General features: G+C 38.6%; 1 protein-coding gene across 2 annotated transcripts in view; it reads left to right on the top strand.

Moving 5' to 3' along the window:
* Positions 1 to 20,214, top strand: part of LOC136874024 (uncharacterized) — a 204,397-nt gene that overhangs the window by 20,021 nt on the left and 164,162 nt on the right. For both annotated transcript variants that reach the window (XM_067147507.2, XM_067147506.2), the window contains exons 2-3: positions 11,341 to 11,418; positions 14,248 to 14,342. In XM_067147507.2, coding sequence (XP_067003608.2) covers positions 11,341 to 11,418; positions 14,248 to 14,342 — 173 coding nt within the window. The remainder of the gene's footprint in view (positions 1 to 11,340; positions 11,419 to 14,247; positions 14,343 to 20,214) is intronic.

Raw genomic sequence — 20,214 nt, 5'->3', positions numbered from 1 at the left:
CGACCACGGGAAACTAGAATTCCCTTTAATCAGGCATTAATACCTTCATGGCCAAATGGAAAACCTATCTCTGAAGCCAAACTTGGAGACCTTAAGTCGCTGATGCACTTAATACTTGCAGATGCCAAACAATTTTACCAGAAACTTTCTCACAGAATCGCTTTATTTTTCTTCGAATAAGGTAATCATAACCACATATACCGACCTTCATAACCTTTACTTTAAGGGACTGCCATTCTGATAACGATGATGACCATGCTTGTTTAAAAAGGGGCCCAACATCTAGGTCAACGACCCCTAAAGGTATTGAGACTGCCATTCTACTTAGCAACTGTGTTTAGAGCAGAACCGAACTTACCCATAGGTTTCAAAATATCACGTCAGTACTTACCCTCAGAACATAATAGGCCTATCGTGTAGGAAAGTCCATAAAGATATATGCATTCCATTGTATAGACCACAATGGCTCGCTTCTGTCCATTTGTATTTGACGCATATCAGTTGAAATTCGTCAAATCAATAAGTGGTTATAGCAATGAATTTAGGGAATAGCTCCCCTTCTAGAATTCCTCCATCTAAAACTTGAATGATGTGCAGGAGTTGTGGCGCGGCTCGCAGTAGGAGATTCGTGTTTTAAACACGACTGCGGTCACATATTTTTTTAAGTCTTACTCAGTAGATACTCAACAGTAACGGGTTATTGGTGTAGCATTGTGAATCAATATTCGCACGTGTGAAATACCTTAAATTGTATCAGTAGACTAAGCGCTATTTTCTTTTTTCAAGAAAATCTATGCACTGCGAGTATAAAAATGTTTAAATTTGCTGAGAGGGTATAGCTTATTATCCTAAAACACCAGAAATGTCATGTTTAACAAAATTTTGTTATAATTTACACATAAACCTAAAGTTAAACGTGAATATCTCGAAACCAACTTGTGGCGCTTGGTCTAATGATGCATAATGGCATCCAGTTAATGCTGTATTCCTAAGCAAGCTTTTATGTTGGCCTTCAGTATTTTTATGAGTATAAGTAGTAATCACTGGAGTATTTAGTTAACACATGCCAAATTAATAAATAATTTATATTTGTTTTTTATCTCACTATTCTTACGGTTTCGAAGACGCCTAGGTGCCGTAATTTTGTTCCACTTTGTTACCTCACCATAATCTAACGCACTGAATAGAACGAGACATTAGCCACAATAAAAACTATTAAAAGTTTAAATCTGTTCAGATACGTGCCCCTTCACTAGTTGTAACTTAACACCAACGCGGTAGCGATCCCGTCGCGAACTATTATGAATACAGCGGGATACAAACCGACTCACACCGGAGTATCTCTCCCGCCTACATGGCGGGATTGCAGCGAACCATTTTTGGTGAACAATGGCAATGGCGATTGAACTGTTTCCTTACGAAACATCTCATGTTTTACGACATGAGTAATGATTATCAGAATGTAAGGAAGAAAGATAGGCTATGTTGTGGGAAGAAATAAGAAAGGAACTGTATATACCTGGTAAGTATACATTTTTTGTTCTTGTTGTCACTATCTGTTTGTGACTTTTTCTTCACACATTTCTCCGTTCGTAAACTTCCAGATACATGTAAGACGTATGCTAAAAGTAACTATACACTGTTGTCTGAATGCCAAAGAACTTAACAAATTTCTCACCATCAGCGAAAGCTACAGCGGGTGTTCGTCGTGCATAATCTTAAGCAACTGCTAGAAGCACTTCCTCAGACAAATCCATTTCAGCTACTGTTTCCCGCTCTGGTATGAAGACAGACGAACTTCGCAGCGACCGCAGGATTGTAAGTTTCGCTCGCGCTTCCCGCGTTGGTGTGTGTTGACTTTTAGACTGTACCTTCCGTCAGAGCGAATACACTCCGCTCCTTTACTTGTCTGAGCTGGAGCGCTGCTCATTGAGCCGAATTGTCCTCACCTTTGCTCTATAGGAACGCATTGTTGTCTTATGAATGGTATACTACATGTTCTTGACCCCTTTATCTTCCTGAACAGACTTGATCTACTCATTGTTATAAAATAATGTTCACAAAATTCACTGTATAACACGGTAAAATATAGCGATTTCCAAACTGAGCAATTGAAACTTTGTAAATACAAGTTACCGCCTTCTATAGCCTACGTGTAGTGTTATCGGCGTGCTCAATGAGGAAGGGAAAACAATATTTTAAAACTTTTTATGCAAAGTAGAAGAAAATAAACGTTAGCGTTCTGGCAGAAGTTACTTAGTCCAAAAAACATAGTTTTGAGGTAAATGGGTTTTAAGAAATCAGTGATATATGATCCCATATTACTGAAAGGCTATTGCACCTTTTGGACTAGTTATTTTTGCAGTGCCTTCTATGTTACATGTACGTGGCCAAGTATTCATTTAATACTTTATCATTACCCAGTCTGTAAAAAGGGTCCTAAATGGACTTAGTAACTTCTGCCTGGCGAGGGTTTAAAAATATCACGCGGTTTGCATCCGGCAAAAGTACCTAAGTCCCATATCTTGGACCTGATTATTTTGTCAGCTCATTTTGGTAAATTTCTGTTCATACTAAGGTTCTTTTATGGTGTGGGGAGGTACAAGAGAATGCAATGTTCACAATAATCCATTTAATTTGAGTCATAACCTTTATTTTGCTATTTAGTACTACATGTTTACATTATACTCATACTAACATCTAATTTAAGGACTTTTACTCTACTTGATAGTGTTGAACAACCAGAAAGTTCTTGAATTTTATGAAAGAGGTAAATAACCCATTCATGAAAACCCGCTGAAAAAGATTAAATATTATCATCATCATCATCATCGCTGTCACTTTCGATGCTAGGGCACGGATTGCGATCCTTGACTGGAAATGAGTGAGGTAGTGAATGATACCATGCATGAAATTCTTCAGGGATCACTCCTTTGTTGCATAGTCTAATCAAGTCTTTGTATTTCTGTTCAGATATTTGTAAAGTTGATTTGTATGCCTTTTTCAGAGAAGGAGGCTCTCCTTTTTTGTGTCGGCCTAGAACATTCAGTTCTGCGTATTCACCCGAATAGTTGTAGATGTATTTCACTATTTCAGGCGTGCACTTTTCAAAGCGGAAGCATTTCACCTTTAACCAATTAATTCGCCTTCCTTCAGTATCTTCAGTCCTATTACGGAGAAGACTTTTAGAAAGAGCATTCAGATCTATAAAATCATTGAACTTCAAGTGTCTAACTTCGTAAGGAGAAGCAGTTTTTCTCTTCCTTGACGAACGAGCTAGCTTGAAAATATTCAACCAATCATTCATAGTGTAGACAGATGCAAACTTTTTCTGATGTTCAATCGCGCTGTGCATACTGTCGCATTCCATCATGGAGTGGCCAGACTCGAGAAATTTATGCTCAATGACTTTTATACCGGTAGTCTGTGTTACATAGAGCAAGAGGGCAACAACATTTTGGTTTCTGTTTTGCCCACTAAAGTGTCGGAGAAAAGAGATACTTCAACCATTTCTGGTAAACTAGTCAGGTATAAATAAATAAGTCCCTATTTCTACACTCCCACGCCTTCCACTCATTTCATGCCACGTGTAGCAGAACGCATTATTCGGGGGGGCACCTTCATAAATTGTAAGATTGTAAGCACATAGCTTGCGGCTGTAGTACATGGGTAACACATCGCTGCTTGGAATCTGCAGAACACTTTGGAGGTCGAATGTAGCTGTAACAAAAGATGTTTCCCTTATTGCTCTCTGCTTGTCGGTTTCCTTACTGCTGTTAGCATTCTTTTCTCTTTCCTTGTGCTCATTATATTCTGGTTCTAGCTTTGCTCTTTCCTCGCGAGATGATGTCTGATACCTGACACATAAGTTGCACTGGTCTTTTCTTGGTCTGAAGAAAGAATAACTGTACTTCTTACAGAAAATTCTTTTGTAAGATGTCTTGCTTGCTGGTACCTCGTTCCTTTCTTTGCACCACTCTTCAAGAGGGAAAACATTTTTGATATAGAAAGTGAACTATCCAAGTATTTTCTTGTCGATGACTTTCTCGTATGTGACTCTGTTAGTGGGAAACTTTCAATGTGATCCCTGATTACCTTACTTTGTCGTACACTGAGCTTATTGGCTGGAGAATGTCGTCCTCGCATATCACACCCAGAAAACACACCCGAATCTGAAACTTCTTCGTAAGCTTTGTTTAATGGCCCACTACTTAAGCAGAGAGTTTTCAAGAAGAAACTCTTACAGACACGCGTTTCTTCATTATTTTTAATGAAGAAAAACTTCTTTGCATTTTTTCTTTCTCATCCAGAATCCGTCCATGATATGCGTCGCTGAGGTGCAAAAGCTTTACTGTGTTTCAGTGAATAGTCCTTCTGTCGTTTGTAGTCTTCCAGTTTCCAATATTCAGCACAAATTTTCTCTCTATCATCTTGAGAAAAGATACTGCTGCACTTAAGAGCACTTACACTGGACTGGTTTTGGCTTCCTTGCATTATATTCTCCCCTTACGGTACTGTATGCTTTTTCAGAATTTCTTAGTTTCTTACGTTAGTTACACTTCGCTTCCATTTGGTAAGATCGGTCGCATGCCATCTGCTTCTTCTTTCAGTACTTTCTTCAACGTCTGGAAGAAAACGATTGATTAGAGAGAAATATTTGGTTTTGCAGTTAATATAGGAAACATGAGTTCGAATTTACCTGTAACATTCATAGCTTCAGTGGAAGGAGTGGAAGGAACTTCCATTAAGGACGATTGTGGACTGTTTTCGTTATCAGATACAGAAACATCCGCACTTGGTGGCGTCCAGTCTGGGTCATTGTCAGCGTCATCCTTTTGTTCGTCTTCAATCATCATTCTGTACAGAGAGGATAGTTTTATAAATCTACTGTTGGATTTATGCTTATGGCTCTTATAGGTAAAAAATGGGAACTTACTTCATAACTTCGGAACTCCGTTGTGTCTTTCTGACCTCTGTCGGCACCGGAGCTACTATTTTGAAACATGTCATCAGCACTACTCCGTATCTGTGTTTCCTCCAAAAGTGCCTAAAATTAGTTATAGGTGTTTAGTATTCATCAACACAATATTAGCTTTACAGTAAACATCTGATCATAGCGTCAATGACAGAACAGATTCCAAGAATGTAGTTGAAGGTTGCAATGTTCTCTGTGGCCTAAAATACTTTCTGCAATTGTACGCATAATAGAAATCAAATTAGACGCTAAGCATACATTAATGTGACTACATTATTTTGTTTAAAAATAACGACTGAATAACCGTGTATACAGATTATCCCGTAGCAAGCATGAAAACATAATAGTTACACTTGTCTTACCTTTGGAATATGATAGAGAACATTTTCATGAATTTCATTTGGTAAAACATTTTGAAGGCTTGTGTAGGATTTTTCCACTGCAGGTGTTTCATTCTGAAATCCTTTATGCCCCGAAATAGTTGATGCCAAAAATTGGCATGAAGTCTGTAATTATAAAATTTTATGCTGATATCAGCGATCCTTCTGCAGTAAAATATATACAAAACATTTAAAATAATGCGTTTCTAACTTACCGTTATATTCATTGTCATTTCCTACGTCAGTTGTTCCAGGCGTAATAGCTATGTTAGACATGTGTTCTGCACAATGATGTACCATCAGATGACTTCTGCTTTCAAATGTCAAACTGCATATTCTGCAGATCATCTTTGTAGATACTGCCTTACAGAGCACTTGACAATCACTGACAATCTGTCACGTTACGCGGGAAAGAAAGTACGGTAACAAAGGCACAATGCATGAATGTAGCGCGGGATAATGCGATGTGGTAAACCCATCTAAGCGACAATGCATGAATTTATGTTGTCATAAGATAACGCAATTAAACTAGTAAACGTACAATAAGGGAAGTTTGAGAACGAAGGAAAAAATAATAATGTGAGGTTCACATTATTCACCAGAATGACAAGAATATAAACACGCAGAAGTGATTAAGTCCACTTAGTCACTTTTGCCTGGACGTCAATCTTCCAAAATGGACTTAAGAGGGTAGGGTACCGGTGCCCCAAAATGGTTCATTTTATCAAAATAACTACCATGCCATCGTGTAGAACGTGTTTTCTTTACCCCAGTAGTGCATTTAACTCAAATTCGTAAAAATAGAAATAAAAAAAGGGCTTAGTCACTTCTGCCTGAACGCCGACGTAAAGTGGAATATGATACAGTTCAAAAAATTAGGGTCCGGGCGAGTTGACCGTGCGGTTAGGGACGCGCGTCTGTGAGCTTGCATCCGGGAGATAGTGGGTTCGAATCCCACTGTCGGCAGCCCTGAAGATGGTTTTCCGTGGTTTCCCATTTTCACATCAGGCAAATGCTGGTCTGTATCTTAAGGCCACGGCCTCTTCCTTCCATCTCTAGACCTTTCGTATCTCATCGTCGCCATAAGACCATAAGACCTATCTGTGTCGGTGCGACGTAAAGCCACTAGTAAAAAAAAATTAAAAAAATAGGGGAACATGTTTTGTAACGCAGCAACATCGCGCAGCTCGCCTTCTGTTTGCCCGTACCCACGTCAACTGGCAACTTGGCCAATGGAGACCTGTGTTGTTCGCAGACAGTCCAGATTTCCTCTGACACAGCGTGATGGAGACGCCGTGGTGAGCAGTACATGCCAAACGTCCAGGAAGGCGACTGATTCGGACAAGGTTCTGTGATGGTGTGGAGTGGCATCAGTATTGATGGCCGTACGGATCTTGTCGTCCGTGCTAATCTTATCGCTGCGGGGTACATCCAGCAGATACTGCTACAGCATGTATTGGTTGCTGCATACGGTGTTGGCTCTGAATTCGTACTCATGCACGACAATGTCAGGGCTCATGTAGCGCGCATCACCGGAGCTGTCTTGCGAGAACTGGACATTCAAGAGATGGAATGGCCAGTAGAGTGTCCCGACCATAATCCCATCGAGCATGTGTGGGATAGGCTTGACAGAAGTGTTCGTGGGCGCTCTGTTCCACCATACTCTCAAAGATCTCGAACAGGCTCTCATTGAAGAATGGGACTTGTTACCGCAAAGTGACCTCCGTCGACTTTTCAGAGCTTGCCACATAGATGCCAAGCTATAATAAATGCTCGTGGAGGACATACACCATACTGAAGCTCTCAAACTGTGATAAATCCACCCTGGAGGACTGTTAGCACTTTGTTTTCGCCCCTATTTGTACATTTCCGTTTGTTCTGAAAATGAACGCAAATCCGTCGATGTTCTTTTGTATACTTCAACGGTAAATAATAAAGTTTTAGCTGGTAATATACTTGGGTGTGAGTATTGTTTTGTGGCGCATGGCATACGTTCAAAACCATGTTCCCCTATTTTTTTTTAACTGTGTATAAGGAAACCTAGTTTATACCATTACCGTAAAAGAGGCCGTGGCTCTCTCCCGTATTTGTTTGGAGGCGCTTCCCAGCAAGATACGAAATTCGGAAATTCTATTCTTAGGCAATGACTCTTCAAATAAAAATGCCATTATGATTTTTTATTTTTATCTCCACTTTAGAATCACCGTTTGCATACGATAACCACGACAGCAAGAGAATTCTTTGACGACGCTTGCTCGCGTATAAGTTAAGATTACGAAATGTGATGTTCAGAGTCTCCGTGCACACTGTCAGTATTGCTATGTAATAGCTGATAAATGTGATTACCTAGCGCTCAGCAGCTTTGGCTTGAAACAGAGCTCTGAATTCGGGAGGCGGTGCTCCACCGACGGCTGTCCTGACAATGGTTTCCGCGACACTTTCATAGGTCGTGGCATGTGTCTCACCGTTCACCGCACCTAGAATCAACGCAACATATCTGGCCTGAGAGAGGGCCAGAAGCTGCTTGCATTACCCCATCAGGGTGAGAAATGAAGCCTTTTTAATAAAATTAGTAGGTAGATAAATAGGTAGGTGCTATGATCTTACTATCTTTTCATTCGTTCAATTTCTACTGTATGTATACAAGCGTAAGGTAAAACAACTAGCTTCTAGCTCGGCCCCTAGAATTAGACTACTGAAATCTTAGCACATATGTAGAGTGTTCAAAGTCAGCGGAAATTAAGTACCAGCAGTGATGTTATTAGTTGCGTGAACACAAAGAAAAATTGACTAGTTGAGGTATTTGACAATGATTTATTATTCAATGGGTGCTAAAAGATGGTTTATTGTCCTGTGTGTTTTTTTTGTAAAAGACAAAGTAAATAGAGAACCGGAATTCTTTCATGAATTTCTCGTGAATGAATATTATATCATGTTTTTCCTCATTTCGACGTACTGATTAATGATTGTATGGTTCAGAAATGTGGATATTAGTGCATATGATAAGAAACGTCTGGAAGCATTTGAGATATGGTGCTGGAGGAAGATGGAAAAGATCTCATGGACAGCAAAACTCACCAATGAAGTTCTTCGACGAATAGGTGAAAAAGGATCCTTTTTAGCAACAACAAGAAAGAGAAGAGACAAATTAATTGGCCATATCTATAGGTACAGTGGTCTCATAGTTAATGTCATGGAAGGAATGATTCAAGGTAAAAGAGGAAGACCTAGACTGCAATATTCAAGACAGATCAGAGATGACGTAGGAACAGGCTCATATGTGGAAATGAAGAGATTAGCGGATTACAGAGAAGAGTGGAGAAGACGAATTGCTGCCAACCAATCTTGGGATTGAGAATTGAGAAGATGTGAGAAACACCATGGGTCTGTGATTAGTATCACCGGGGGTGGATCATTACGGGTTTACAGTATCCGTATTTAGTACCACTATATTCGGTACTCCATGGCCTTATATTACCTGTGATCAGTACCATCACTATGTGAGGAACACCGTGAGTCTACGTTACTTGTGATCAGTACTGCTACATAACGAGTACCATGGTTCTACTTTACATTATCCAAATGAACAGTTGAGAATTTACAGTTTACTGTATAGTTGCTAACCATTGGCAGTAATTTTTGTTAAAAACATTGACGCCGAGCACTATACCCTTCCCCCCCGACTGTTATACTGTAAATAATTTTAAAATTCATAATTTCTTATGAGTGCATCAATATTCTTCAGAGCACCACTGCTGAACTCTGCTAAATTACCCAATAATTTTAAGCATTGGTGCAGACTTCATATTCTTTAAACTTATATTGTTTAACCATCACCTTTGTACAAGAGTTTCTTGTACTTAATTTTCCCATTGTAATATATATTAATTTGTGCATGTTAAATACTAATCAGGTACCTGATTTTTACCTTGAGGAGATAATTTTGACTGATGATGCCCTCAATGAAGGGCGAAACATGTCTCGAGCGGAATTAAGAATAAATTCCTAAACATAAATTTATATGTATTGAATAGGTGGCAAAATAAACCATTTAGCATCCTGAGCACATTTGCTGGTGAACTGCACACTAAAAGTCACGCACGTTTGATATTGCCGAATAGCCTTCCTTATTGAATGAGAATTTCCAGTTTTACCATGAAATGTAATTTTCTTACCATTATTGAAGTCCAATTTTTTACTTTAAAACATCAAGAGAAAATAAAACTATTTTCATTCTCTAGGGAGGATACCATCAGGGAGTCCTTACGGGGCAAACCGCTACTGCACCCGTCACACAAGTTATTGATCATCAGTCAGTACAACTCTAAACAAAACTATATACAGTGAAGTCTTCAAGGCCCACCTAAAGCAACAACCACCAGCTGATGAGCACTGATGATTACCTCCTGTGCTCCGGGTTGCAGGATTGAATAGTTGTGGCAGTGCTGTAGTCCTTTGGCATTTGGATGACTTTATAGACCTGTCTATATTAGCACATTCAAGAGCCTTTTACAACTCTGATGTATCCAAATAAATATTAGAGGAAAAGATTTAAACACACAACAGCAATATAAATGTATAAAAAATGTTCATGGAAGGCAACCAGAATATATTTCACCAACTGCAAATTTTAAAGTATTCAAGCTCTTATAAGCATTTTCATCAGTGTAATTAAGAGAGCTACACCCCAGTAGGGCAGTGGGGGTCTTCAGTTTGACACACCCTTCCAAGAACCTGGTGGCTAGCACAGTTGTTAAGACACCACTGCAAGCCTCCTTTAACCCTTTTGGGGTCCAATTAATTTCCAGCCTGCATCTTGCACAGGTCCAATTTAACATTAGGCAAATATGGGAAGGAAATACTCACATAAGTAAAATGCTGAATGTTTACATTAAAACTATGAACAGCACATCTCTTTATTATCCATCATGTTAACAAAATTGTTAGCAATATTTTGTGAAGGTGAAAGTGTAGTACTTCCAGGGACATTTTTGTTTGCAGTCCTGGGTTCCCTGGACAAGTCTCATTTCTGCCTCCTTTCACTTTCCTGTTAGAACACATGGCACAGTACCTAGTTTTTTTTGCTTCACAAGCATCTGTGATATGTAACTTCTCATACAGACAGAATTCTTAATCACAGCTGCTCTGCCGGACACGCTTACAGGAATTTTGTTTCTTAACATCCCCCATAAGCCCCATGATAATTTGATCCCTGAAAGATATGCGACTTACTTGAGGCTTATTCTCTGCTTTTTGCTGCATATTATTACACTTAGTTGAAAACTGTTCACTAAAGTTACCGGCTTCTTTCCGGTATTAGAGCCGTGTATTCCATAGCACTGTTTTGAGAATACTTTGAAAAATAGTGGCCACCTTCTTCATTCTTCACCCCCTACATCACCGTTTTCGCCACCATCTTCCACCTCAATTTCCTACTCCTAACATGAAAAATTGTTCTCAGATTCTGGAATACTAATTTCCCTTTCAGAATCGGTCAACAAACCAGCGTCAATATGGCCACTGTCAAACAACCGTCCATAAGTATCATCAGGTCCCATGCTGCGACTGGTGGACTCCATCTTGATAAACACAACAGCGATGGACTATCTCCACAGAATAAGCATCTCAGTTAAAACAACTTAACAGTAAATGGCAGTACGGTGGCTAAATACTGAGTAAAGGTCGAGGCCATTTCCATTCCACCATGTGTGTGTGTGTATATATATATATATATATATATATACACACAATATATAACCTTAAAGTTGTGTACGACTAGGTCCGACAAAGGACCAGAACGGGAAATTAACAATGTCGGACTATGTCCGACATTTGACCCCAAAGAGTTAAAGCACAATGCAGTTACAGTGCACTAGGGTACCTCTACTTGTGACATGCCTGCATTTGGCTTTTCCAAAGCACTGGGGTGTAATACTGGTAATTTAATGATTGAAAAGGCCTAAAGATTTTTATTTATTGTTGCAGGTTTTAAAGAAAGTTCTTCAGACCATGGACATTCGCACAGCAGTGTGGTGCCTACAAGAGGACAACAATCACTATCAGGTGAGTTAAATGCTCAATAATTCTTGGTACTTCTGGCAGCAGAAATTATTTGTAGTCCAATGCATCAACTGTCAGCTGTAAAATTAGAAACTTGAACTAGGTATTTGCTCAATGTGTCATGTTTTGTGGTAAGACACAAATCTCATTTTTATTATTATCCAGGTAATGCAATTTTAACGGCAAAGGTTTTCAGGTAAGAAAGTTGACTAGATTTTCTTTAGACTACCAGACATGGTATGAGTGTTAGCAATTCCACTTAGTCACTATTGATCTGCATTTAGGGTCGTTTACCAGGTGGCAGATTCCCTATCTGTTGTTTTCCTAGCCTTTACTGAAATGATTTCAAAGAAATTGGAAATTTATTGAACATCTCCCTTGGTAAGTTATTCCAATCCCTAACTCCTCTTCCTATAAATGAATATTTTCCCTCATTCGTCCTTGAGTTTTAATTGAATTCCAAATTTATCTTCATATTGTGATCCCACTTTTAAAGACACCACTCAAACTTATTCTTCTACTAATGTTGTTCCACACCATCTCTACTCTGACAGCTTGGAAAATACTGCTTAGTCGAGCAGCTAGTCTCCTTTCCAGTCAACTTTGCACTTAATTCCCTGAACTGTTAGTCTGCATTACGAAGACTCAATATTCGGCTGTCGTTGAACTGACACAAGAACTCGACCGAACATACGCACAAAACACTCCGAACATTTAATCCATCGGCTCAGTGAAGACTCCGTATCCAGATAATTGCTTCTTCTCCACCTAACCGACTAGCCGACTAAGGCATAACTATCCATATGACTGCTCACTACCATCTCAGTAAAACTCCTTATGGCAAGGCTCTGTATCCAACTGACTTCCACTAGAGGAGACATCTCCTTATATAGACACTCATTGTCACATGGTATTACACCCACATCATGGTCAAAACAGTCCACGACATCATTCAAACAAAGCATCAACATACAGCACATGATGTTTAAAATAGTCGCAGGCTAAGTAAGCTCCCTGAATCACCTCTGGTTCTAAATTGAAGCAATGACAGAGCGATGACTCGACACAGAATCTGACATATTGCACCATGTAATGCAATGTCTTAAATATTGTTTCACAAAATATATTTATATCCTATATAAAGCAGAAAATCTTGCCATTTACATTATCTTAATGCTAACACACACACACACACACACACACACACACACACACACACACACACACACACACACACACACACGATGAAATAAAATGAAACTAGCGATAATCAATCAATAGTGAAATCAGGTGATAGAATTGAATCAAATAATAATAGTTATAACATAATAATAATAATAATAATAATAATAATTCTGTAAAATGTGGATTTCTTCAGTCATCAACTGCATATTGGAAATATACACCTCCACCCATTCTCGAAAACTCTTCATATAAACTACTATGGGACCGAGAAGTCATAACCGATGTCACGCTCAGCAACAATAGGCCAGATATTATTCTAATCAATAAATCAAAAAGATCCGCATCCCTTATAGAAATTGCTTGTCCAAATACCTCCAATCTGCAAACAATAGCCACAAAGATATCAAAATACACAGAACTGACAATAGAAATACGCCTGTGGAAACTAGAATCAGTCACCACAGTTCCAATAGTAATATCATGTACCAGTGTTATTCCAAAATGCTTGCACAGCTCTCTGGCCGCATTAAACCTGCATCATCACACATACGTAGAATTACAGAAAGCCACCCTCCTGAGCACTTGCCACATTGTGAGAAAGTTCCTAGGAACGACATTTCCTCTGACTCACGCTAAACAGCATGAAGTTCCAGGCCGCAGTTCCAGTAACACTGAAGAACAGATTCCCAAAACGGGGACATAAGAAGTCTGAAGTTGTTTGTATTTATTGTATAAATGTATATGTTGTAATTATTTCTGTTGTAAATATTTGTACATATATGTACCTGTAGTTTCATAATCAAGAGGGTGACTCCTTGCTTAGGCTGAGTCAGCCCATTGTTACCGGCACAAGCCGAGCCTTCCTAAATTGATACTAATAATAATAATAATAATAATAATAATAATAATAATAATAATAATAAATACAGAGGAATGTTTGTAACGGGATTTGAACATTTACACCAAACGTGATGTTGAATAAGCTGAGATAAGCTTCTATACTGTTGAGAATTGCTATCAACTGTGCATCAAAAATGTGTCAATGATTTTATTTCAGATTGTGGCTTCAGTTACAGTGTAATATCTGGCTTTAAAAAGTAAGATCTGAAGCAGAAACCAAAAAAGTTTAGAAAAGTTGGACTGAGGTTCTTGACAGAAAGCCATTGATGCTGAATGCAATGCAATGCTGAATGATGTGCAACTGTTCATGATATCAAAAGGAATGAAAATTATATTCAATACGCGAGCCAAATGGACTTAGATTTGAAAAAACAAAAAGCTATGCATATGAATGAGACTCATAAACTTGATGCAGGTACATGCACCACAAATGTAATGCTTCTAAAGTGGTTACATGACTAAGCATGTCACTATTGAGCATCTTCGTTGCGGCAACAAAAAATTCAGGCATACCTCTCAGTGAGTCTGCACATAGAAAAATATAGTCCTTGAATTTCCTGTGTTAAATTTTCAAAATGTGAAAGGAAGAAAGATTTCATTAGTATGCAATCTAACAATGAAACTTGCTTATGTAATTCTGCCAGTTTTATATCATCTGGGAGATGTTTTAACATACATTTACTTTTGTGATATATGCTGAAAACACTCTAGAGTGTTTTAAATTCATTTCTTTTTCTTTATCCCCAGGTCATATTCTCCACGGAAGTAGGTGAAGTCTGTGATGAAATTCTCCGTCAGCTTACGGAATGTGGCATTGGATCAAAGTTTCACTCTGTTATAAGGTAGGCCTAAGCTGAAGAGGAAATCATGATTTCAATCATTTTAAGAAAAAACTCCAGTCAAAATATTTCTTTAAATAGCTGACCATTGATCAAGTAGGTGATCTTAAAATGTTATGTACTGGTACCACTGTAGAATATTTCAATATACAAGATGTTTCAGTGATGCAGGCTTCGAGGGATGCTGGATAAGATTCCATATCAGTTTGAGACATGGAACGCTGGCCTGAAAAAGTCTATCACTGGTTATGAACCAAATTTGTTGTGGGGTACTTACAAATCTGGGATTTAAAAACAAAATTGATAATATTTGTGTGAAGATGTAACACTTTCATTTATCTGTACTGCATGTACATACTACAAAAACATGTACTACAGCCTTTCAAAATATCATTCTCACGCTTCTGGTGTATCCAGTTGAACATCTCTGGTGTTGTTCTAGCAATGTCACTAGAAGTAAGGGTTCTTGCTAGAGGTTCTTTTTTTTTTAATACCTACAAGTGACTTGCAGGATTCTGTATCTCCATAAGAAGAAATAAAGTGGGATCAGATCAGGCAGATGAGCTGGCCGCACAATAGGATCTCGTCTTTGTATCCAGTTTTTCAGGAAATGTCAAATTACAAGTGTTCTCCAGTAGCAAGTGAAAAGGGGACTGGGATACTATCGTGTTGAGCCCACATGCATTGACAAACCTGCAACCTGTGAAAACTCGTGTTGGCATATAAAACTAAAGGGTTTGTGGACCAGTGTTCCTATCTGAAATGTGCTCTTCTCCAGCATCTCTCATAGTTTGTATGATAATAAACATCCAGAGCCTGCTTGGTGGTCATGATCGTTAAGGCATAAAGTCTATACAGTCTGACACCGAGGTTAGCCGGTTCGAGTCCTGCTGGTCAAAAAAAAGTGGACCATATGAATGTCGGCCGGCAGGGTAGGAGAGGTGATGGTATGCAATTTCAAACCTCTAGATTGTATGCCAAAAACCTGGATTCAATTCCAAACCTCTCCAGTGTTCATACGGAGTGAGGGCATATGATGCTGTTGATGGCGATTCATCCATTGGATGGGGACATACAGCTTTGAGCAGATCTATTGGTGTTATTCGACAGGAGTAGGCTACTTGCCGACACAGGGTTTCACACTCTTCCTATCTCATTATTATCCCACATCCAGAGGTACAGGCCACTGTTGGGCATCAAATGGAAAGACCTACATCAGACGAGCTGAACACGCCCTCGGACAATCCCGGCACTAAAAGCCATACGGTGAGCAAGTTAGTGAGTCCCAATATAAAGAAGTTTATAATACAGCATTTAACCTACAGTAGGTGGTGTTGATATACATACTGGATAACTACCAATCAACACTTTATTACAAATCATTTAATTTGTATTACCATGAGGTATTGTTTGCCACAGAAACCTGCACATTATGAAAGGCAGAAACAACTGCCTGGAAGCATTCAATATCTGACACTTCTGTACGATGATTGAACATTTCATTGAATGATAAAACCTCTAGTTCAAAGGTTCTAGAGATGGTAAACAAGAGCAGACCTTAAGTGCACCTCTAATCCAAGTGGTGGTGGTGGTGGTGGTGGTTGTCCTGGTGGGTTAATGCATGTGCCATTTAGAATTTATAAAGATGTTAGCAGAAGGTTTCATTGAGGGAATGGCACCACATAGAAGATAGAAATATGGCTTCATCACATAAATGATACAGGACATAGGAGCAGAAAGCTATGCAGCAATGAAGACTGCAAAAGCCCACTGAACTTCGAGGAAATTCCAATCAATCAATCAATACTGATCTGCATTTATGGCAGTCGCCCAGGTGGCAAAATCCCTATCTGTTCTTTTCCTAACCTTTTCTTACATGATTACAAAGAAATTGAAAATTTATTGAACATCTCCCTTGGTAAGTTATTTGAATCCCTAACTTATCTTCCTATAAATGAATATTTGCCTCAATTTGTAGTCTTCAATTGCAGCTTTATCTTCATATTGTGATCTTTCCTACTTTTAAAGACACCATTCAAATTTATTGGTCTACTGACGTCATTCCACACCATCTCTCCACTGACAGCTCAAGAACATACCACTTAGTCAAGCATCTTGTCTCCTTTCTACAGAGTCTTCCCAGCCCAAAGTTAGCAACATTTTTGTAATGCTACTCTTCCGTCGTAAGTCACCAGAACAAATCGAGCTGCTTTTCTTTGGTTTTTACCCAGTTCTTGAATCAAGTAATTCTAGTGAGGGTCCCATACACTGGAACCATACTCTACTTAGGGTCTTATCAAAGACTTGTATGTCCTCTCCTTTACATCCTTATTTTAACCCCTAACTACCCTCATAACCATGTGCAGAAATCTGTACCCTTTATTTACAATCCCATTTATGTGATTACCCCAATGATAATCTTTCCTTATATTATCACCTAGGTACTTACAATGATCCCCAAAAGGAAATTTTACTCCATCAATGCAGTAATTAAAACTGAGAGGACTTTTCCTATTTGTAAAACTCACAACCTGACTTAGTCCGCCTTCGTAGCGTAGCGGTTAGCACTATTAGCTGCCATCCTCAGGGGCCCAGATTAGATTCCCGGTACTGCTAGAACTTTAAGAATGGCAGGAGGGCTGGTATGTGGTTAAAATGGTACATGCAGCTCCATTAGGGGTGTGCCTGAAAAAAGCTGCACCACCTCAGGATGAGGACACGAGTTTACATTCTTTTACCCAGCTTATCATACCATTGCCTACTGTCCATCACACATTATAGAGGTCATTTTTCAGTTGCTCACAATCTTTGAACTTGCCTATTACTTTGTACAGAATAACATCATCTGCAAAAAGCCTCATCTCGGATTCCACTTCTTTATTCATATTAATTATACTGTATAAGGAAACATGAGGGTCCAGTAATAACGCCTTGAGAAATTTCCCTCTTAATTATTACAGGGTCAGATAGCTCTGCCTACTCTAATTTTCTGAGTTCTATTTTCTAGAAATATAGCCACCCATTCAGTCACTGTTTTGTTTAGTCCAGTTGCACTCATTTTTGCCAGTAGTCTCGCATGATCTACCCTATCAAATGCCTTAGATAGGTCAATTGTGACACAGTCCATTTGACCTCCTGAATCCAGGATATGTGCTATAACTTGCTGGAATCCTACAAGTAGAGCTTCAGTGAAATAACCTTCCCTAAACCTGAACTGCCTTTATTGAACAAGTTATTAATTTTGCAAACATGACAAATATAATCAGAAAGAATGCTTTCCCAAAGCTTACATGTAATGCATGTCAGACTGACTGGCCTATAATTTTCAGCTTTCCTTTATACACAGGGGCTACTGTAGTAACTCTCCATTCATTTGGTATAGCTCCTTCATGCAAACAATCAGATAACTATTTCAAATATGGTACTATATCTCAACCCAATGTCTTTAGTGTATCCCCCCGAAACCTTATCAATTCCAGCTGCTTTTCTAGTTTTCAGGTTTTGTATCTTATTGTAAATGTCATTGTTATCATGGGTGAATTTTAATACTTCTTTAGTATGAGTCACTTCCTCTATATGTGTATTATCCTTGTAACCAACAATCTTTACATACTGGTGATTGAATACTTCCGGCTTTTGAAGATCCTCACATATACACTCGTCTTGTGCATTAATGATTCATGGAATGTCCTTGCAACCTGTTTCTGCCTTAAAATACCTATACATACTCTATTTTTCATTAAAATTTGTGACTGCCAATTATGCTTGCCATGTTATCCTTAGCAGACTTCTTTGCTAAATTAAATTTCATAGTAAGTTCCTTCATTTTTCTCCTTAATTCCACAGCCAATTCTAACTCTATTTCTTTCCAACCTGCACCTCCTTCTTAGTCTCTTTACTTCTGTTAGAATATAGTGGATTTTTACCATTCCTTACCACCTTTAAAGGTACAAACCTATTTTCACATTCCTCAACGTTTGCTTTAAACTCATCCCAGAGTCTGTTTACATTTTTATTTACAGTTTCCCACTGATCATAATTACTTTTTTTAAACTCCCTCATGCCTATTTTATCAGCCTTATGGTACTGCCTAATAGTCCTAAATTTAACACCTTCCTTTCTATCACATTTACTTTTAACTATGACAAAAATAGCTTTGTGATCACTAATACCATCTATTACTTCTGTTTCATTATAGAGCTCATCTGGTTTTACCAGCACCACATCCATCACTTTCTGAATCAGCTGCCCTTTCCATATTAACTTATTTGCCATTTATTGGTCATGCTTCCTGTCGTTCACGTTACCTTCCCAATTGACATTTGGTAAATTGAGATCACCCGCTACAATCGCGTTCCTTACCGTATCGTTTCCCATATCTTATCAAATAATTCTGAATCAGTATCAGTCCTACCCTTTCTTTGCCTGTAAACTCCAAAGACATCAAGCTGCCTTATCTTCAGAGATGAGCCTTACATCTAGAATTTCATGTTTGTCATCTTTAACTTTTTCATAGCTTACAAATTCTTCTCTCATCAGAATGAATACTCCCCCTTCTACCATTTCTATCCTATCTCTACAATACACACTCCAGTTCCTTCAGAATATTTCTGCATCCATTATGATTTTACAGCCATGATTGAACTATTACAATATCTGGTAAGTATATATCTATTAAATTAATTCTATTTCCTTCTTTACAGTACTTCTACAGTTCAGCACTAACATTTTTAAGACACCCCTATTTGACTTTCAACCCTTATAACCACTCCCTAGACTACCCAGTTTCCCTGAATATATCTCCCTCTGTCCCTTCTAAACAAATTTTCTAACTTACATGTACCACTGCAGTTTAAGTGAAGGCCATCTGAGTGCAGATCCCTATCTCCTACCTACCCATTAAGATCTAGAAATCTTGCTCCTCTCACATACCCACTCCATAGTCTGATTTAAATCTGCTATCACCTTCCAGTTAGTACCCCTCCTACACAGTATTCCACTGATAACAATCTCCACTTCCTTAAACTTCACCTGTGCTGCATTTACCAAATCCCACACCCCCTCAACTATGTTGGTACTTATACCTGCTTGCTGGCAACTGGAAACTGATCAGTCCCAGTACATGGAGGAGGAGGAGGAAGAGGAGGAGGAGGATGAATGCATTAGATCTTCAGTCTTATAAATCTCTAAACTCATATTTCAGTTGTATGCAGCCATTATGTCATTCAGACTTAGAAATAGAAATAAGTTTATATGCGTCATAAATACTAGTTGAAAGTCTGTCTAAAATGGTCAAAATTGCTACATGGAAAGTAACAGGAAATTTTAAATGAACATGTCCTCCTGATAATCACCGGATTGTAATTCACACATTAAATCTGACACTGTTATAGGAATAAATAGGTTGATTAATAGATATCTTCCTTCAGGCTAGCAACCTGTCGGAAGGAGTTGATTGCTTTCAAGTCTTGCAAAAAGTAAAATGAAAGACCGTAACGGGTCACATGGCCCAATACTTGGAAGGAAGATGATGATGATTAATAGATATGTTGTCTTTTATGCAACCACCTACATTGAAGCTCTATATGCAAAACCTTCAAAGCAGTTGGTAAGAATTATTTTAATGTCCTATGCCAGTAGATGATGATGATGATAATGTTGCAATTAAATGACAATCTCACCTTACTGAATGAGTTATGTTATTGAGAAACAGCTAAACATGCAAAATTCCACCTCCCTGAATCCTCCACCATGGAAATGCATACAAAGAAGCATTCAGATCAAAATTTGTTTGATGCACTCTCCGTACTTAGTGCCATATGTCTCGTAGTTATAGATGGAGGTATTATTGCCTATGTCAGAATTGTGAAGATGA

This window comes from Anabrus simplex, chromosome 5 (genome assembly GCF_040414725.1).
Source record: "Anabrus simplex isolate iqAnaSimp1 chromosome 5, ASM4041472v1, whole genome shotgun sequence".
In the NCBI taxonomy this organism is placed as follows: Eukaryota; Metazoa; Arthropoda; class Insecta; order Orthoptera; family Tettigoniidae; genus Anabrus; species Anabrus simplex.
Note: the sequence above shows the minus strand (reverse complement) of the source record. Positions and strands in the feature narration are given on the sequence as shown.